The sequence below is a fragment of the Semicossyphus pulcher genome, unplaced genomic scaffold (genome assembly GCF_022749685.1).
Source record: "Semicossyphus pulcher isolate SPU_LCO1_2020_fin unplaced genomic scaffold, fSemPul1.0.p SCAF_2, whole genome shotgun sequence".
Taxonomy (NCBI): Eukaryota; Metazoa; Chordata; class Actinopteri; order Labriformes; family Labridae; genus Semicossyphus; species Semicossyphus pulcher.
In genome coordinates, this window is record NW_027211693.1 from 15,734,805 (window position 1) to 15,752,954 (window position 18,150).

At 45.8% G+C, this 18,150-nt stretch overlaps 1 protein-coding gene across 1 annotated transcript; it reads right to left on the reverse strand.

Annotated features, from left to right (window-relative positions):
* Positions 1–226: 226 nt before the first annotated feature.
* Positions 227–17,639, reverse strand: apln (apelin). The gene is made up of 3 exons (XM_069670485.1): positions 17,102–17,639; positions 3,505–3,677; positions 227–413 (listed from the first exon to the last, which is right to left on the reverse strand). The coding sequence occupies exons 1-2, from the start codon at positions 17,166–17,168 to the stop codon at positions 3,511–3,513; spliced, it is 234 nt and encodes a 77-aa protein (XP_069526586.1). The 5' UTR covers positions 17,169–17,639; the 3' UTR covers positions 227–413; positions 3,505–3,510.
* Between the last annotated feature and the right edge of the window lie 511 nt (positions 17,640–18,150).

Sequence of the window (18,150 nt, forward strand, 5' to 3'; positions counted from 1 at the left end):
CGGGCTCCCTCTCCACCACATGTCATGCAAAGTGTGTGAGACACTCAGGGAGATCGCTATGTTTGGGCTCTATTAAGCAAATGATAGGGTGGAAAAAAACACTTGGGAAGAAGACAGAGATAGATAAGTAGTGAGGGAGTGAAGGAAAGAGAAAGAGAGAGACAGAGAAATAGAGTCTGATAGCTCGGGCTCCATACCCCCCCACCCCCTTTTCCCTGCCCCCATTTCCTCCTAGAGCTGAGGGTGAGCGGCTTGTCCTGATTTTTTTTGTGGACAGAGTTGCTTGAAGAACCAGCAGGTGCTATGGACATCACTCTTCAGGCTGGGCAAGCTTAGGCCCTTCGTCGCAAGGCCCCCCAAGGCAAAGGAAGAGCATAGAAATCAGAACCTGGGGAGGGCGCTCAAAGCAGTGCCTGCAAAACAGAAAAAATAAAGACTGCCATTAGAGTGTGTTTTTTGTTTCCCAAAAGTCCTGCAGACATTTCAATTTCCTCTCCAGTAAGGATGCCCCTCAGGGAGCTTCTGCAAGAGCTTTCCCCATGTTGTATCTCTGTGTTATCTTGCACTTGAACCACTAGAAAAACAGCGACGGAAAAGGTTACCCCGGACATGTTCCAACCAGATTTCATGCCCTTTTCATACAAAAGTGCAGCAGGAAGTAAGAAAAAACAATTACATATTTTGCTGTGGAAAACAAGCACAACATTATGCTCTGCTCGGGGCTTTGAAACACTCCTTAACAATGAGGAAATCTTTTATCTTTCCTGGCCTTTTATCTTCTCCTGCTCTGTGATATTTTCCCAAGATTTGGGATGAGTAGTGCGGTAAGCTTTGCAGCATGACAACAATGTTCAGTCAGTGATAAAAGCCTGCTCTTGTTTCAAGATGGCATATTTCTGTGGTAATGTAATGCCCCGAGATCCGACGTACGGTATATCTTATCTCCATTGAGTTGTATTGTTGTTGTTGTTGTTTATGCTCTTGGGTCTGTGGGATGATCTCAGCCCCTTGATGTCATACCACATAACACAGTGACTGTACTGGAGGAGTTGCAGACCTGCTCTACATTGTTTTCATGAAAAAAAAACCCTGTGGAAGACTCATTCACGGAGCTCTCTCACACTCAGGGTCTCGAGGGGTTTTCATAAATTGCCCGCGGCTTAAAATCTGCAATATCCTGTCGTCCTTTAGACTGTCACTGGCGCGGCTTAGATCCAAGAGATGTAATAGCAATTTCGGATTTGAGTCTACTCAGATGCTCAAAGAGGATGACCGGGGTCGCCATCTTTCTTCCCAGAGTCGCTCACATCTGGAACATGTAATAATGAAGAGTCAAACTCTGCCTCAGGTGTCTTAGGGAGTAAAGGATGAGCTGCTTTGGACACTGAACTGAGGAGATGTTGCTAAATGGCAAAGCTTTGGCGGATGGACACTGTCAAGTCCATCATGGCTCTTAATCTCTTCTGCAGCAGCGCAGTAATTAAGTTAAGTCCAGTAACGACATATCCGCATAGAGTCCGTCTGCCTATGACTCTCAACAGTCCTCAGCTGGATGTCTCAGTTGAACTCTAGCTTTGATCAAACAAAATGCATCTCCAGCTGCTGCCAGAGGTGCTTTTCCCATCATCAGCTCAAAGCGAGGAGGAAAGCAGGACACGTGAGGAAGTTAGGAGGCTGTAGGATGGATTGACGTGAGGTATCCGGTCTTAACTCCAAGGCAAAATGAACAAACTGGGTCTAAACTGAGACGAGGTTCTGCCTTTATCTCTTTGGATCTTTTATTCCGTTGAGGTTGGTAGCATTGAGGTTGGTAGCGTTGTCATTAAAAAGCTGCTAACTGACAGCCTAATCCCCACAGGTTGGGGTAAATTGGCATTGTATCTGAAGTAACCCTTGAATTAGATTGAACTATGAACTTTAGCGAGGATAAAAAGAGCTGAAGTGGGAAGCCAACAAAAAAAAAGGAAATCTTCAGCATGTTGGTTTAAGTGGTGTTTGCAGGGAGACAGCATTGTGACTCACTGAGCCGTTCACTTTTACAGAGCTTCACAACTTCCTGAAGCTCCCTGCACTGTGTGGCCGGCACTCTGGCACCGAACACTAAACCGCTCTGACCACTTAACTCGCAGAGAGGATTCTCACTTTTTACTGGCACACCGAGGAGAATCGGAAGACTCATGTTGTCCTTCAAGGGCAGCCTGCCCCGGCTCGGTCCTTACTCATTGTTATCACCTTTGTGCTGAGCCTTTGGAGTCCCGTATTGAAAGCAGGAGTGAGCTCAAAAGAATTTTAACCCTTTGAAAACAGAAATGATCAAAAATTTGCTATGGATAGTAAAAAAATGTCTGACTTCTTCGGATGAAAGAACTTCCAATCTTCTATAGCTTTGATCCCTTTTCTTTAAAACTGATTAACCATGCCGTGACACTCTCCGGCTGCAGCCTCTCCTCTCTATGGCTAATTTACGGCGACCCTCTGCAGGTCAGTGCGGCATGGTCGGCACCTCCTGCAGGGATATTGTGTCTTGTCGAGTTTCCCTGTCTTGCACAGTGACGTGCGAATGGTCCCGGCTCTTCTTAACGCAGGGACATAATCGCTCTGCCATCGCCTCCCAGTCACAGAGCTGTGCTTACATTAGAAAGTGCAGAGAGGTTTAATCTGTTAGGACTGTAAATTTGATAATGTTTTAATTAGTCATGGTGTGTTTTAGTTTCTCAATGAAGCTGTTTTATCTGCGATACAGAAGAGTTTGTTTTGGTTCAGAATAGAAAATCTAACTCTGAAAAAGGTGATAAGAAAAATATTATCTCTGATTGTGGATGAAAGAGATTTCACACAAAGCCTTGTTTGACTTGACAGCTAGCTAAACATCCACTGCGAGAGAAGTGGTGCCGTTAGGAAACCCAACTCTGCAAAGTGTTATCTTTACGGAAAAGGGTTTTAATTCCCTTAATCAGCTGGAGAGAAGTGATGTTTGTTAGCTGTATTGACGCAAAGGTTGGGTTTCTCTGTCTCCCATATGAGGAAATATATGACGTAGCCTAAGAGCAACCTCTATTGAACTATGAAAGCATGCACATTGAGAGTCCAGGGTCAAACAATCTCAGTGCCAACAATAATATCCTTAGGTTTGAGTTGAGTCTAACTGCGGTGGACTTTAACAGGGTTTTAAGTGTTCCTGTAAGAGTTTTCTATTTGTCATTGATAACATCTAAACTGCCAACAAAGTATTTTAGGACTCGACATCATATTCCTATTAAAAAGCCTCTATGAGTATTTCCTCACTACTCAGCAGTTAGGGTTTAATGTATCGAGAGGTTCTTTTGCTCACGAAGCTCTGACTTGACAGAAAGTTGGACCAATGTAGCAAAGACAGACACTTTTTCACAGGAATCCCCAGATGGTAGAACCTTTTTACTGTGTCAAACTGACCATTTTATCACAGGTTTAATGGCATGCTTTGCCAAACGAGCGTCTTTTCACCCCAGACTGCCTCAAGCTCACCTTGCTCTAGAACGGCATGGGCCCCTTGTGGGAAAGACGTGGCCGTTGGTGTCTCCTCTTCCAGCCGGCCGGTCTGTGGGTCTGACCGCCCCTCGCAGGGTTCTGCTGGACCATTTTTCTCACCGTAGGCGCATCTTCCAGCTCTCTGCCATGCTCCGTGGAGGCCATGGGACCTGGAGGAGACACAAAGAGGAGAGGCCTATTAGATCCCCAAAAATTACCTCTCCAGTAAACCATACTTCACCGCATCTTCTCACGGAGAGTATCACATTTTGAAATATATCCATCAATGCATGCGGAAAATGTGCAGCAAGATCCAAACAGGGATCACAGTGGTAATGGATGAGGAAACAAGAGACATGTATAGATAAGTGTGTGTGTGGGCCTCTGAAAGCCCACCCAGCATTTTACTCCATCAAGTCAGTATGTTGGAACCACACAACAGCAGATAGATGAAGCCCCGGCTGAAGCGAGGAAACCCAAACCCTCGTGTCTCATGTCTCTGTCACTCTCCCTAAAGATTACAAACCGCCTGACATTGTGGAGGTGCATCCTGTCGCAGGGTTTGATCCAAGATTAGAGATGGGTTTCATAGGGCTGTGTCTCTCAGAGAACGTGTGTGTGAAGGTGTGTGTGAGCACACGTGTGTTGGAGAGTGGTCCCAGATGTTCTCAGTCATCTCCCAATAAGTGTGGCCTGATCCCCTTAAGCCCCTCTTTTCCAAATGGTTAGGTCCACCTCAAGTGTGCCTTTGACCTTTCACCCTATAGCTAACTCACAGACCTCCGATTGGAGATCCAGAGATTTGTTTCAGAATATTTTGCATTAATACCTTTACTTTTAATGGCATATTTAACAAGGGTGGTCTCTGACACTACATCCAGTTATATAGTCCAATAAAATCTTAGTGAAAGCAGAGCAGGAGTTTTATTTTGGGCATGTCAGAGTGGTTAAATATCTCTGTGACAAGTCATTTATTTTATAGTGATTCATTCTTTATTCAGAGAGGCAATTTAAAGTACATTACCCTTCATTCATCTCATAAAAGATGTAGTTACTTTTACTGAAATGTGTGTGTAGATGTGATTAAAGAGTCATTTAATACTTGACGTTCATAACATTTGAAAACCTCCAAGAATCAGATTTAAAACATGAAATATAAGAAGCCGAGTCAAACGTAGATGCACCTCATGTCACTGGTGAAACCCTTTGACAATGAACCTTTTTCATTTTGAAAGTTAATACTACGTTCTGCCGTCCCGTCTGCATTTCTAAGCCTCTTTCAGAGCCAAACTAACCCCGTTTCTCAAAGAAGCCGTGAATGCCCATTGGCTATTTCCCGTCAAAAAGCTGATCAGCATCACTCACATGGGGTCATGACATTCCTGCCCCCTCTCCTCGGAGACACTGGCACCATTTTTAGAATTCCCAGGAAAACGGCCTTTCTCGGCTTCGCGAGGGCTCGGGTGAGGACACGGCTTAAGATAAGTCAGCCAGTCGTCTGCAGAGGTTCGTGAAAGCAGACGGTAAACTGAGGACGAGCAGCTTACAAAAGCCACAGCGAGACCAGACACCTCGGTTCCTTTAGATTCCTTTCATCAGTTTGTGTATTTAGATATTGCATGGAGTGGTGATACCAAGGGCTGTTATATGAACAAGACGCAGCTGTGGCCCCGAGGACGTCGCTTGATTGAAACGTTAAAAACTCTAAAACTTGTCTCCTGCGTTCAAAACACTCAGCCGCTTCTAAGAGGCGAGATCAATTTGCTTGAATAAAGGGCAGCTTTCTTCAAGAGCAGAATTCAAAACGCCATTAGAAGGAAGGCAATTGTTGACCTTCAGCTGTGGCATATTGGAGACATTTTCAAAAGAACAACTCTCCATCGAAAAAAAAAAGGTCTCTAGCTTTCAGGTTTAAATAATGGAGAACTGCAAAGGCAGAGCTAGACGGCACGTTGAATGTTTTCGATGTATATCCCTGAAACGCCAGACATCTCAAGTTCCATTTCCACACTAATCTCCTTCCGCAAGCACATTACACAGTATATTTGTGGGCGAACAGTAGGCTAATTCATTTGCAGCAGGGAAAGTCTCTGCTGCATATTTCCGCATCTAAAGCCCATCTTTGCCCCCAGGAGCACTAATCTGCGCATTATCCTTTTGTTATTGTTCCAGATACACAGTGAAAGAAGGACGTCGACACATTCTGAAGGCATTCAGCTCATTTCTTTCAAATCCAGGGGGTTTAATGTTAATACACTCCCTGTTGGAGTAGATTTTTTTAGGGGCCCTGCTTCCTTTAACCGCTGACAAACTGTTTAGACGCAGAACACACAGAAACACAAGGCCCAGTCTTTGCTGTTTAAGGTATCGGTTTGCCTCGAAAACAAACTTTTATCTGATAACTTCCTCAGGAAGAAATGGTTTTAGCTGTTTCGAAGGGTCACAGTCGAAGGTGGGATGAAAAACTTGACAACTTTCAATTAGTATTTCCTTTGAATTATTGTAGACACAAGTTCCACAAGTAAGAACAGTTCTCAATCTGCAAACCCAACCGATTTCTACCTAAAGTGAGAGTGATTGTCGGATACAGGTTACATAAATTGTCAGATGCAACCCTCTCCCCACTTCCGCTGCTGGAAAGATGTTGGTAAGGGGCTTTCAGATACTGAACTCTAACTCGACCATTTGACAAGCACTTATTTTAAAGCATACTGACACCTTAAATGTCTCAGTGATAGCTGCGGTACACAGAGCGATGGGCTGGTTCAAAAGGTGCTGCAAACACATGCATGGAGTCGCACGGCACAAACACACACACACACACACACGCGCGCGGCAATGCAAGATGGTAAAGTAATTGTACCTCGGCTCACACAACTCATCTGGAGATCCTCTCCGGGTGGCTCAGGCTGTCATAACCCAGGTCCATAATGAGACAATTTAGATGTCTCCTGCCAAAGCAAGCTGTCGGCTCGGCACTGGGGTTTGAAGGGAGAACATCTCTGGATTCTCCTGACAAATCTCAACCCATCCAATCCAGCTGAAGGATAGAAACGTGTAATGAAAGCTGCTAAAAATAAGCCGGACCCCAGTGATAACATGGCAGTATAGATTAACTCTTGCAGCCTGTAGAGACAGCATCTCTGTGTGACAGATATGACAACATCTGCAGCATCTGTTGCATCAGGGTAAGACCTCTTGATTGTTCCCGTGGCTAGTTTAAATTGTTTAATGCATATTTCATCTCCCTAAACAAAGATATCTCAACCATCTCATTGCTCCCAAATTGGATCCAGTCTCTGTAGTATCCCATTTGATCTTTTCCCATGAGATAAACCATGTTTATGTTCAGCTGGTAAAAACAGTAACATGGCAGGAAAACATGTCGCACATTACCAAGTGTCTTATCTCTACTTCTGATGACCTTGGAGCCCCGGCTTTGCCCTCTTTCCACCAAATCTCAACACGTCTTCCCCCACCAGGTAATTCCCTAATTAAAGTTTAATAAAGGGGGAATTTCAGGAATGCCTGGTTACTGCTGTTGCTTCCGCTTGCGTTGCCCGTGCCTCCTTAAAAAGGTGAACGGAGCGAAGTAGAGTCTAGAAGTTTGGAAAGGGGTTCATTTTGGAGCTAAACCGACTGACATGGGTGCCAAAATTTAAAAGGGATACATTCATACATACACATTGAAGGTAGCTAGCTAACTATTGTAACTGCTTTTCAGCACATGGAGAACAGGAGGATTTTGCTGTCACGCAACATGCCAGGTCTTCTCCTGCAGAGTTGTTTGGGTGCCAATAAAATGATTGAATAATGCTTGAATGTTACTCCCGAGGTAGAGGATGAGAGGTAAAAGTGGTCATTCAGAGAGAGTAGTTGACAGGATCACAAACTGGCCATTCTCCAGACTAATGATGAATAGTTTGTCGGCTGCTCCCTAATCCCCCGCCCCAGTTTCCCCACCACCTCCTCAGGTGATATCTGGTATGTTGTCTTTTCTAAATGGCCCGGCTCTCCGTCTTTTTATGGCCCAGCGGTGAGGAATACTGACAGCTTATCCCTGTTGATTCTGCAAGAGCCCATCAGTGGAGCCTGGAGAGAAATACATCTTCCAGCACTTGTCCATCCAGTCAGAGAAGAGAAATGGCCGTCCTCTGGTTTAATGCCAAGTTCATCAGCTGCCCTCACGGCTGGCAGGAGCAAACGGTATATCACAGCGCTGTGTGTCAATGCAGGAACACAGAGAGCATGGCAAATGGGCCAGAGCTGCTTATTAATAGTTGTAAAGCTGATTTGTGTGTATCGCTTGCCAAAACGACCACATAACAAATGTCTGCACTTGTAAATGCAGGCCCTGCATAATGGTTTTCCTGCCACCAGGACCTAACGGATCAAACTACACCGGCCTGTGTTCAGCTAAAGCAACAAGTAAGCAGCGGCCTGTATTCATGGTTTAAACTGTTTCATTAAATGCAAACGTGCACAGCCAAGCATGGCCACCCAAATTTAATCCTCGCTGTGTTTAATTTTCTTTGTGTCACTGCGAATTGATTTGCTGTCCTCTTGAATCTTATCTGTTTGTTTACTCGTCTTGCTCATCACTCACAGTCACACTGATTATGAAGCAATTGTGCGAAATCTCATTGATCCATTTTCTCGGTTGGCTCCAAAACATCGCATCTCTTCTCTGTTGTCCCTTCATCACTTATCTGACACCTCTGCGTCATGAATCTCGCCCGGGGCAGTTTGTACGAACGGTTCTGATGTGAAAACAAACTGCTGCGAGAGTCATTGGTCTGTTTGGAAAAGAGAGGAGAGGCATCTACCCGATGCGCCCACAGTGTGAATCGACTTCATATTTTGGCATCAACAACCTCAGAAATGACAAATCTGTGAGCTCACGTCTTAGTCGCTCTGGCAGATGAGTTTGGACCCTCTCCCATTCAGGCTGATTTCCATTGATTCAGGTCAGGCCAATCACAACTGTTTATCCAATATGGGATTGGTTTAAGCGCCATTGAGTCATTTTTGTAAACAACCAAGATGGCTGCCATTGATGTGGAACGGTGTGAATCCACTATCATGTTATGGTTAAACAAACTGGAGCTTAGTTCTTATTGCATACAAATGTGACCTACTTTGTCATGCCGTGCCAAATGTCTGTGCATTATATTTAGCTTTCGGTTTAGCTCAGCAGTTATGTCCCGCGTCCTGTGTGCAGAGGCTACAGTCCTGCTCCCACCGACGGCCCCTTGAGTAGTGTCCTCCCACCACTCCTACTTCTGTTTCTGTCACCATCCACTGTCCTCTCAATAAAAGGCATAAAAAGGCCAAAACAATAAGCACATTTATTGGATGTAAGAGCTAGCTTCCGAGCCTAGCAGCCTACCGCTACATTCACAAGTTTGGTTGCTCTGATTGGTTGTAGCATCCAGATGGTTTTTGGGTTGTGCCAATCATAACACCCCATAATTAGACTAATTGGCATTTTTTAATTGGTCTGAAATTGTCACAGCACAATGATTTAACTAAATCTGACTCCAAAGTCTCGGCCTGCCCTCTTTTCAAGTCAAAATAACAAACCATAAAATCTGTTCATACTTTCCCGAACAGCATATTCCAATCTAAGGTTGGATTGGATTACAAAAGTAACCCGCAGACAACCCTTTACAGTGTTGTCTAAACATGCACAGTCATATAAAGATAACAGCATTTTTGTATCTACATGGGAGGAAGTTGAGCGTACAGTGTTTGTGTGTAATTCTCATGAGTTACAGAAAAATATTTGTGTTAGTGGGAGAGAGGAAGAATAAATACCCTGGTGTGTGTAGCCATGGTTATTACCATGACGTTGGAGGAGCAGGCCTGCTGTCTCCATCGTGTGCCTCCCTCCTTCATTCACTTAAAGCAGCTTTAGCTAACGACCCCTCTATAGCATGCCATTACCACAGACATACTAACCCACACAGCCAGACAGACAAGTCACGGGCAGAGATGCTTCCCGCTGCATAAGCACATTAGGGGATCAGGACTATTTAGCCAAGGGTGAGATATGGTAATTGTGGCAGATAGCAGCCAAACATTAAGCCCCAGCTATGCTACAGCATCATTCTGGGGATTTGCTAGCTGTCTGATAGCCTCCCCACACATTCATCCTGCACATATGGAACGGTGCCTAACCGAGGAGGCAGTCCCTTGTTGTTCAGCTCTCACAATCCAACATTTAGAGTCGGAAATGCTGCTTATCGCATGCCTACCAGTAAGTCTGGGCCTTGGCAGAAACTGGTACCAATTGCTTGCCGACTTTCAGACCACGTTACCATGGCAGCCACCATGAAAGGCGCTCAGTTTAGAGCAAAAAGAGTGACATTGTCAGCTGATATTGAGCAGGTTCTCAATTTACAAATTTCACTGCACACAGGATGGATTCAGCAATCGGAGTGTGTCTGGTGTTTTGAGCCTCCTCTGTGGGCCTGTGGCCTCCGAGTGCTCCTCTAAGGGAGGGGGGGGGGTTTGTTTTGGTCGTGAGCTCCATCTTTTATTTCTGTCCGGGACTGTTTGATATGCAGCATTGTTGTTCTGTGATAACGCTAGGCTTGTGACTTTGTTAAAGGCTGGCTTTGTCCACACAAACTCCAGTGAGGAAACCAAAGTGCATGAAAAGTTGCTCCCATTACTGCAGCTTTTAAACTTAACCCCTTGTCCGCCCTGCTCTGAAAACAACCCCCCACTCCCACTGACGCTTCAGAACAAATTAAAAACAAACTATGCCCCCCTTTAGTTCCTGGCTTTCTCTGCAGATGTCCCTTTGAGTCAGTCAGCCGCCTGTGAAGTGCGGTGCTTTCTCTGCTCCTGAATTAGAGAGTGTATGAAATGATGAGGTGTGAGACTGCGGTCTGTGCTATGATCAGAGCGCTGCGAGTTCAAAGGGCCGGCAGCGGCTAATGAAGCCACTGACTCCCCTCACTCACTTGACTGCCTGTTGGTTAATTCACAATCCCACTCCAGTTGAAGGGGTGAATTTGTGGCTACAAGGTTACTGCAGGTTCGAGCCTACTGAACACGAGCAGTCAGAGAAGCAAACATAAAATAACTCCAGAGAGATGCTCGGCTATATCCGGGCTGTTTCTCTGTGCGTGGCAGGTACACTTGGTAGGTAAGGCTACCAACCGTTGCCCTGATCTCCAGAGATTGCATGTCAAGGGCAAAGGGATCCTCCAACCATCCGTTTCCATGGGCACGCTAATCAGATGTGAAACACAGCCCCCTCCCTCTCCTGTGTCATCACTCCCCCCCCACCCCTCCTGCTGTGAACCTGCGTGCCGTCTCCCATCTGAGATGTGGGAGAAAGAGAGGGAGAGAAACGTCACTGCGCAGGGTTCACTGCAGCTTTTAATGCCTGAGGGGACCATCACTTCTTCCCATAGCACAAACGGTACTATTAAAGGAAAAGGCAGCAACATTGCATCAGACTGTGTGATGTGTCAGCCACACTAAAGGATACGAAAACAATAGCTCTGACACTAGACCGGAGATATTAACCCAACATATGGTATCATCACCTGCAGTTTTTTTACAACTATGACACATGCTGACAACATCAACATGACACCTCTGACAGCAGAAGCTGAATTATGGCCCGTAATTCCCCCATATTGGGAGGTTCACCTTTAAATGTCGTCTCATGAAAAGTGTCTGAGTTTTATTGTCAATGTACTGAACATATGGTGTGCAGGTAAGAGGCACCTTTTCCGTTATGCAATGAAACATAGTAAGCGATCCCGCCTCACGGATTTAGCGAACAAGTAAAATTCATGAGGGCTTTTACTGACAAGTTCAGCTGCTCCGTGCTGCAGGTGAGCTGGAGTTTACTGTTTATTGACCCTCTGCGTTTACGGGCTTTTCATCAGCTGTTAGGATGAACTGTTTGCCTGATGTGGAAGCATGTTTATGAATTCCTAATATCGTTTTGCTCTCCCTATTCTACAAACATCTGTTCATGTTCAGGGGCCCTGAGAGCAGAGAGGCCTCTCCCCAGCGTTGTGTGTGAGACAGAGGGACGCAGCGAGGGGGCCCTGTCCTGATCCAGGCGAGATTCATGGTATTAGTGAATGGCAGATTATTTCATTGACCATCGTTTAAGCGCGGACCTGTACGTGTGACATAGTCTCCCAGGGAAAATAACACTTGTGATCAAAGACGGAGCTATTGTGATGAATAATGCATGCGTTTCATAAATGAATGATTTCTGTGTAGTCACAGACGGGCCCCGCGGAAACGATCTGATGATTTCATACGTTTCAAGAACATACGGTGAATGAGAGTTTCAAACCACATGAGGTGCACCACAACTTCCTCTACTTCTGTCAGAATGAAGTGACATCCTTTTTGCCTCAGGCTTGGGATTTAGGCTGATCCCAGTGGGGGCATCGCTAAATGAACCAGAGATCTACTAAATCCCTCTACACCGTCCATGATAGCCCCGATCCTTTCTGCCGTCTTCACGGCAGAGAATCCCTTTTCTAATAGCCTAACAACAGCCAGCTGTGCTGCGCTTTCAGCCACACAACATCTATGATCCACGATGGCGCCTGTAGAGCTTTGACGTTAATAGCGACAATACCCTAAACCGTATCTATTTGATTCACTTCTTCTCCAGCATACTTTTATAGCTGCTGAAGTATGAATTTCTGCCACAAATGACGTCTCTAAAGCAATCAACAGAAGTCATATTTTCCAATTCTTGCTTTCTACAAATTGAGCATGAAAGTAATTAAAGCACCTGCGTTCTTAGAGACCGCAGTATTTATTCTGCGGTCTGGCAGCCCGTTAATAAAACTGTCCGCTCAGATCTTGATCAGGAATCTGATCTGCCTGGACTACCGCTGTAAATGTAACACTTAATGTTCAAAAAGAGACTCATAAATCACTTCAGTATTGGACACTGGTGGAAAACAGAGCAGGTTTTGAAAATATCTGGCTCTAATTAAGTTGTAAGGAGCGCCCCCGGGCCTGAGGATAGGGTCTGCTGATCAACTGAGGTCTGGTTAACACAAGACCCCCACTTAAGACCCCCCCAGAAAAAAAAACCCTCTACCCAAACCTCAAGGTTGTGCCCTAGAACTCAAAGGGGGGTCTGGGCTGCAGCAGAAATGTACAAAAGGAATCAGAATGGAGTCAGAATTTAATTTACAAGTAATTTGGCACATTTAGCCGAACAGACTCCTTCTTTACAGCCGAGAAACGTCATTATTCCACATATGAAGCCGGTCAGACTAGATCACCAGCTGTGACTTCCCTCACCACAGAAAGCTTACACAACCTCTCAGCTCCCAGATAGCCTCTCCTCCTGTCCGCCCTTTCATTTGTCTGTCCCTCGGCCCACACTTTTTCTCCCCTTTTGCTGCATTTGCTCTCAAGGGAGGATCTAAGTGAGTAGATTTATTCATTCAAAGAGTTCTGAATTACATTACAGCAGCCCAGCAGTCACACATGCACAAAGTCTTCCAGCAGCTCAGCTCCCTAGGGAGCGTTAGCCCAAAGGTTAGCCTTATATCCCTACCAAATGAGTTATGATTTTTCACTAAATCTCTTCCGCAACTCCCACCCACTCCAGAGCAATTGTGAGCACCATTCAGCGAGCTCATGTTGGGTGATATTATACAGATGTGAAGTGGGTTATCACAGAAAGCCTCCTCATTGAAACAGCCTAACTGAGGATAAAACCTATAATCCTGTAATATGTATCATTATAATAACTATATATTTTGATTAAGACATTCATAACAGTCTGTTTTGGGGTAATACAGCCAATTAAACAGCCTGACAAATCAGAGTACTTCATCACAACGATGCAAAGAATTGTAGCTGGAAAACCCGCCATTATTCAAGCACAATTCCAAGATGGTTCCCACCACTGCTTACCTTGGAGTCACACCATTTAAAACGGCCTTCACTCCCTGATACTGATGGGTTTCTTGTCTGTGGTTGTTTGTTAAAAAGCACCAGACACGCATTGCATGGCTACCTTTAACTGAGATAATGAGTGATTCTGTTGGATATCATCAAGCCAGTTTGTTGACACGTCCGGAGCTCTTTTCCTCAGCTGATTCGCCCCTTGCTGCTCGTTATTACAATATAAGCTATATAAAAGGAATATGGCGAAATACATTCACAAATTTCAAATGGTTTGATACTACAGTATTAACATGATGGCAAAAGAGACTAACTTTTATCACCTTGCATTATGTAACGGCTACCGCTAAAACCAAGCAACATTGAAACATCTATCTGGATCATAAGAAGATAGTTGTACTGCTACTATTTATGCTAACAGAGGCTTAACATGAGCCAAATCAACAGGAGGATGACAAATCCCTGTCTACTTAATGCCCATACACAACTCATGGGTCTTTGAGTGTGTGTGTGTCTTGTCTGCAGAACTACACTGATGCTGCAGGCTGCTGGCTCTATTTCCCCCTACTGCTGCATGAAGAGGAAATCCAGGTTCTTCTTGAAAACGTTTTTATCTGACCCTCCGTGTGTGTGTGTGTGTGTGTTTTGTGTTGTGTGTGTGTGACATAAACCCAGCTGGCGCTCACAAGCTCCTGTGCCTTAAGGAAAAAGGAAAAAGGAAAAGGCCCTGCGATCCTCCGTAATCCCGTAATAACCTTTCTACTGCTCCCCCTTTGACACAAATGTTTGCCCACTGTTATTATGTTATGCCGCGACATCTGGAAAAGTTTAGCTGCTTTTGTTCTCTCCACGGCCGCCGTAATCACGTCGACAAGCACAGACACCTTCCATACATTAGAAAACCTGGGATTATGATTTAAAGCTTCCTGGTTACGCTTGGTTTAGATCTTTTGATGTTGTTAACCAAACAATCAGACCTAGCTAGGCGGCGTCTTATGCCTCTGGGTGCCTTAATGAGTGGCTGCGTGCACTGTGGCCCTCCTCCTTTTGGCTGTACTTCGATGCGTAACACTTGGATGAGCATCTGAGCTAGTTCCAGTACAGTATGTATGCATGATGGTACCACAGAGCAGCCAGCCCCAACAATACATCAAAGTTTAATACGGAATAATAGCACTGCTGACAGCTCTCATAAAATCCCATCCCAAGCAGACGATTTCTCTGCCAGATAATGGCTCCGATCTGGGCCTCGTGCCCCGCTAACACACACAGAACTGGCTCACCTGTTCAACGCAGGCCTCACAATTTACACCTCCCGTGTGTGCGTGCGCGTAGGTACGTGTATGTGCGTGTGTGTGTGTGAGCCAGCTGCTTTTGTTTTTATCCCGTACGTCCCTGGGTGAAGATTGGCAGGGTGTTTCAATGGTGGAGGGAAATGAAATGAGGCTTTGATGTCCTCTTAAGGGGCTGTGACAGACACAAGAATGTTTTGAGAATAAGGACTGTTTATATACCCGTCTGAAGAGTTACACAGGGAGCAGGAAGAGTGATCGGCCTTCGGATGAATTATGGATACCACATGTCTAAAGCTGGAGCCCACTTTTGAGCCAGAGTGCTTTTCAAGGATGGGTAATTGAAGTGCGCTGCTAAAGGATGCTAATATTACACAGAGAAAACTACAGCAGCTCTTTTAGCGTACTGAATGAATATTGTAAGCAGCATTAGGTTGTTGAGGGGAATTGCCTGTTGCACAATGAGTTCTTGCTTATATGCAAATACATCCATAGATACAATCAAGACTCACACTTCCCCACCCGACTGTATACCAGTCCAATATTCATCGCTTCCTGCAAGTGCACACGCACATGCTCTGTCTGTCTCACTCTCTTCTTCCTCAGACACACATGTACACACACACAGATGCCTGAGCATGAGAGAAGAAGCCCACTGAACTGGAAAAGCGTTTGTCTCAAGATGAAAGGCTTCACACCCACTGCCTACATGCAGAGCCTCTTCCGACACCTTCCCGCGACAGCGCATACTGTAGCAGAGGCTTGTGCTACGCAGACACACTCCAGCTAGCATCCCTCCCCACACCCATCATCAACGCCGCATCTCCTCTCCTCTTTTACTCCCTTTCCCTCCCTTCCCTCTCTGTCAATGGAGCTCTCATACTACAGTAGCAGCCAGGGGACAGAGAGGCACATAAGCGGCGTGACTTGAACAACGTTGAGAAGGATAAGCTCCCATGAAAGCCCCGAGGCACAGCAGCCTTGTTTTCCCCATCGCTGGCGTAGCACGGTGGGCTCTCAGGCGTGGAACATGCTTAGCCACACGCAGGGCGTGAAAAACGACACTGACCATGATGCTAGATAATTGCTTCCCATTTACTCATGTGCTGAGAGCCTCGGACAAAAATAGCATGTCGCTGTGGTAAATGTGCTGGGAAGCATGGGAACTGTGAGTGCTGTGGCCATGGATCGATACACAGAGTGGACAGCATAAAGTCTACACAGCATCTTACAATCACTGTCTATACAGCACCTAGCAACATATAGCCTCACAGCATCTCACAGTATATACTCCTATCATCCTGGATGTAGTGTATATAGCATCTTACAATCACAGCCTATGCACATCTTATAATCTCTTCCACATGTATTTAACATAAACACAGCTTCTGTGTCTGTGTCCTCCAAGCCTCTGTAGTTGGTAGGTAGGTGATAATCCAAAGAATGGTCCAGACATTTACACAGGCCTAACTGTTGTTTTTTCACACCACAATGTTACCTGCATCACATCTGCAGACTGCCCACCGCTCTCCAAACTAAAACCCCCCCAGCCCCACATTTCTCAGAGCCCCTTTACTCCCACGAGCCAGCAGGGAGACTAAACCCCTGCCCCTGTATAATTGTCCCAAGTCAATGTTTTTGTTCCAATTATTAGACATTTTAGGTCCACACTGGATCTGATATCTAGTCCAACAATGGCTCCAGAGACGCAGCAGCACTTTACGGAAATTTACTGTGACAAGGCATCAAGACTGAGCCCCTCAGGAGACCCAACCGTGCATCTGGGATCCGTGTTCCCCTCATCGATGCGTACAACAATTACAGTCCTCATTATCATCACCACAGGAGGCACGCACGCATATATAGGTGCTGTGTTGCCCTGCTGCACAATCACAGTCATGTAATAATCATATAGCACTCGGGTCAGATGGAATACATGAAGCCATAAATTAATCAGATTCACTCCACCTTGCAGAACATGTGCCATGCATATCTTACATTTCATAACAGCCACAACAGTCACATTTACATCCACAGTATCCATCACTCAGGACTAGCTGCACAACCAGAACCTGCTAATATTTCTAAGTCTAAGAAGCTTACATCAAGGTGAGGCAGGGAGGAAAATGATCAATCTAAGCTCGAAACCAGAAGCAAGTTTACCATAAAAGCAACGCTAGTACAATAGCAGACAGTATAACCACTGCAGTGCAGTACTGTATACAGCCAGGTGCTGATATTCCTGCCTTTTAGAGCCCACACAAGGCTAACCATGCTGGGTAACTGATCAACTACAGCTGCCTGCACGAGCCAAACAGGCAAACAGAGAGAGAAATGGAAAGCGGAGGGAGAGGACCGGCGACGAGGCTGGCCGCTCCTGTACTCACCAGCACTGGCAGAACACAGCAGAGACACCAAGAGCACAATCACCAGCGTCAGGATCTTCACATTCATTTCTGCACTCCCCTCTGGCTCTCCGCTAGTCACTCGCTGATATACTGTAGTGGTGTGTGTGTGTGTGTTTTGTGTGTGTGTGTGTATGTGTGTGTGTGTGTGTGGATGGGAGGGAGGGAGAGAGAGAGAGAGAGAGAGAGAGGGGAGAGAGAGCAGCTGAGCGAGCAAGAAGGAGAGAGAGACTGTTTGCTCCCCTGTGTGTGTGTGTGTGTGTTAGAAGTGAGTGTGTCAATTTGTGTGGCTCCCTGACTGTGCCTGTGTATTTGTCTAAATGCGTATTTGTATATCAGTGTGTGACAGCGCCACTCCAAGACTGAAGGCACGTCTTTATCTGAGCTCTCCCACGGAGGTGTGCGTGTGCGTGCGTGTGTGTGTGTGTCTTCTTTTCTTCTGTCAGAGAAAAGGCAGCATGAGCCAAGTTCAGTGGAGCTGTGAATGTGCTGGAAGTCCGCTCGCAGGTCTGCCTGTCTGTCTGCGTGTGTGTCCCTGTGTGTGTGCGAGTCCACTTGGTCATGTGGCTTATGTATCATTGACTCTGTGGGTCACGGAAAAGCCCAAGCTCCCACCCACCCACCCTTCTCCACCCCTTTTCCACAAACATGCAAGTGCACACGGCGGAGGAAGGAGACAGAGAGAGGTAGCGAAGGGAGGGAGGAGGGAGGAAAAGGGGGGAGGTGGGAGGTGAAGGGTGGGGGATGCGTGCAGGTTTATGATAATACCCAAACAGATGCTCTTGTTGAAAACTCTTTGAATTGCAAACAGGGCAGCCTGCCAGGAGTCCAGGAATCAAAATACCAGCTTATTAGGGGAAGTAGATGAAAGAAGGGAAGGTGTGAGATGAGGTTCATGCTTTCCTGCTTTTGTATCTCCGCCAGCTGTATGGACCTTTCTTCCTCACTCTATTCTTTACCCACTGTAGCTCTGGCAGCGCTCCTCTGGCTGAAGGTACAGCTTAAATCATTCCCGCTGTTTGAAGTCAGTG

Excerpts from the sequence above, each read along its gene's own strand:
- apln (XM_069670485.1), bottom strand. The coding sequence starts at position 17,168 with ATGAATGTGAAGATCCTGACGCTGGTGATTGTGCTCTTGGTGTCTCTG. Across the intron at positions 3,678-17,101 it reads GCTGTGTTCTGCCAGTGCTG|GTCCCATGGCCTCCACGGAG; the intron begins GTGAGTACAGGA and ends TGTCTCCTCCAG.